The sequence below is a fragment of the Sinocyclocheilus anshuiensis genome, unplaced genomic scaffold (assembly GCF_001515605.1).
Source record: "Sinocyclocheilus anshuiensis isolate Anshui unplaced genomic scaffold, SAMN03320099.WGS_v1.1 scaffold2337, whole genome shotgun sequence".
Classification (NCBI taxonomy): Eukaryota; Metazoa; Chordata; class Actinopteri; order Cypriniformes; family Cyprinidae; genus Sinocyclocheilus; species Sinocyclocheilus anshuiensis.
Genome location: NW_015551144.1, coordinates 9,464 through 11,952, shown reverse-complemented (window position 1 = coordinate 11,952; position 2,489 = coordinate 9,464). Strand labels below are relative to the sequence as shown.

Genomic DNA, 2,489 nt, shown 5'->3' with positions numbered 1-2,489 from the left:
TGATGAACCGCTCTACGCCACACAAAATCAGCCTCAGGTGAGCAGCTAGAAGCATCTGTGTTCACAAACTTCAGGTCAACAACAGTCTGAAGAAATCTGCTCTGGTCTCCAATCACAGAGCAGAAGCCTGGGCTGTGCTTTACTTCCAGTAAGTCAAGCGTTTTAAAAGCAGACACTGCTTCCTGATCCACCCATTTCCCTCCCATGTTCCTCAGTGAAGCTGCTCCGAGCAGAAGAGAGGCGGACACAGACCTGCCTTCATTACACACTCAGCAGCACTTCATACAGCGAGCTCCAGTCAAACACACTCTGCAGGGAAGGGTTAGCAGATATGGGCTGTGAAGTGGAGCACTTACTTGAGTTGTGCTGGAGTTTCTCTCCTGAATGAAGCTCGTGTCGTTGTCCACCAGCGCCGCCATTTCATTCTGCTGTGGATCTGACACACAGTTAATATAAACTCATTTCATTCGCTGTGGATCTGACACACAGTTAATATAAACTCATTTCACTCGCTGTGGATCTGACACACAGTTAACAGAAACTCAGAAAGAGCACAAGGATGTGTTTATCTAGTGTGCAGTTCTCGGGCAACAGATGAAACCGGTTTAAAAGTTAGCAGAGCAGCATTAGCTGAGGGGCTGACACGCGTTCAGTGGCCATATTCCTTCACTAAAAACACTGACACTTATTCGCTTCTTCATAATCTTCGTCGCCATCATCTTCATCTTCATCGCTAACGTCCATTCTCTGACTTTCGTTAAGCGCTGTTTATCGTCGCTCGTGTTATATAAGTTAACTCAATGTAGGTCGCTGTAAAGATCAACACAACTTCCACAACTTCGCAAACAAGCTCAAGATTACGGTCACTAACTCCAGAAACAAAAACAACAAACTTTACGTCAAACTCAGATGGCTCCTGTTAGCGATTACGAGACGATTATTGCTGTTTATGATCACTTAAGCGGAATACGAACAACATAATTTGGTGTTTTGGGCGAATCGATGTCGGTGTTTGACAATACATCAATCGATTACAGTTGTCGTTAATACTGATGAAAGCTAATAAACACATTTAGATTGTATAAAGTGAACTCACCGCTCATAATGTTTGTAGGCGCGAGTTTTTCACACTTCTTCAAGTCTGACATGAACTCTCAAACAACTCAACCAAACTTGATGAACCGAAAGGACAGCGTCAAAGCGGCGGGGGCAATGGGCCAATTAAAAAGCGAATCGCTTTCTCCTCGGCCAATAGGATTCTTTGTTTTAACCCGTGTCATTTATAGGTTCAGAGATACTAGGCTACTTCTTCACAAGTATGAGAATCTATGAGGCACCACAGCAAATTAGTGTGCTATCTATTTTTTTGTTAGTTTGTTTTTATTTGTGAAACAAAATCTCAAAATATGTACGCTTTTTAAAACAAAATATGCAGAGAACAACTAGAATGTCTGCTGGTGTGATATTTTTGTTAAATTAGATATAGACTAAACTGGTTATTGCTCTCTTAAGGATCAGCAGGCTTTTGGTTTTGTTGGACACGTGCGAGAGCAATAGCTTATTGTTGTTATTATAGCTTGTTGTTGTTGTTATTATTATTAGACTAGGTAAATACTGGTTTATATTAGATGGAAAGCCTGTTTGCAGTGATGTTGATTGATAATATGCTTTAAATCACCAAAAAGCTTTGTAAATGGGTAGTAACTGATTACATGTAATCTAGATTATGCAATCAGATTCCAAAAAGTACTTTCAGTTAGATTATATTACATTTGAAAACACTCATAATCAGTTTAGTTACTTTTTATTGATCACATGATTATAAATTATTCACACAATAGCAAAACATTATTCATAATTCATTGATTCTCACTAATTCCACTTTTTCATATTTTTTTCATAACCTACCGCGTTTATACATTCAGAAAGTCCTCCAGTTGTGTGGATGTTCACACAATGAGCAGCCAGTAGTCAGGCGGCTGTAATTACACAGAAGACTGAGACGCCACACAGCATTTGACCACTGGATTTACAAACAAATCACTTACATTTTAACAAGTGTTTTCTCAAGATTTCAACATTGCATCAACTCCTGTTAAACAGGGGCGAACTTGATTTGGGGGCCCTTAGCAAATTGCAGGTATGGGGCCCCAACACAATAACTATGTGCTCTTTTACGCCTAACCCTTATTTTGCTTGCTCACTCTCATAGTTTATTGTTTATTTATCCCTTCACAACCAGTAATTAGTCAACCCGATGCTGTCTCGAAAGCCATACTAGGCTACCTTATTTATGCATTTATACGAGTTGCTTAGGAAACGCAGACAAGAGAGTCCTTTTGAAACATCAAGACAAATAAAATAATGACTTGAAACACAATACTTTCTTTACTGAGGTGAATATATCTGTTCTGAGACAGTCTAGAATGCGAGTCTGTCGTAGCTGGACTACATGCGCTGTAGTAGATCTCAAATAAATTCAGATTTTT

General features: G+C 39.5%; 1 protein-coding gene across 3 annotated transcripts in view; it reads right to left on the bottom strand.

The window, feature by feature from the left end:
• The window catches only part of sp1 (sp1 transcription factor), a 20,889-nt gene extending 19,664 nt beyond the window's left edge, over positions 1–1,225 (bottom strand). For 2 of the 3 annotated variants that reach the window (XM_016453436.1, XM_016453437.1), the window contains exons 1-2: positions 1,097–1,224; positions 357–436 (exon numbers count right to left, since the gene is read on the bottom strand). In XM_016453436.1, coding sequence (XP_016308922.1) covers positions 357–436; positions 1,097–1,148 — 132 coding nt within the window. In that variant the 5' untranslated portion in view covers positions 1,149–1,224. Of the gene's footprint in view, positions 1–356; positions 437–1,096 lie in introns of all 3 variants that reach the window. The other variant, XM_016453438.1, reaches the window with a different exon arrangement.
• Between the last annotated feature and the right edge of the window lie 1,264 nt (positions 1,226–2,489).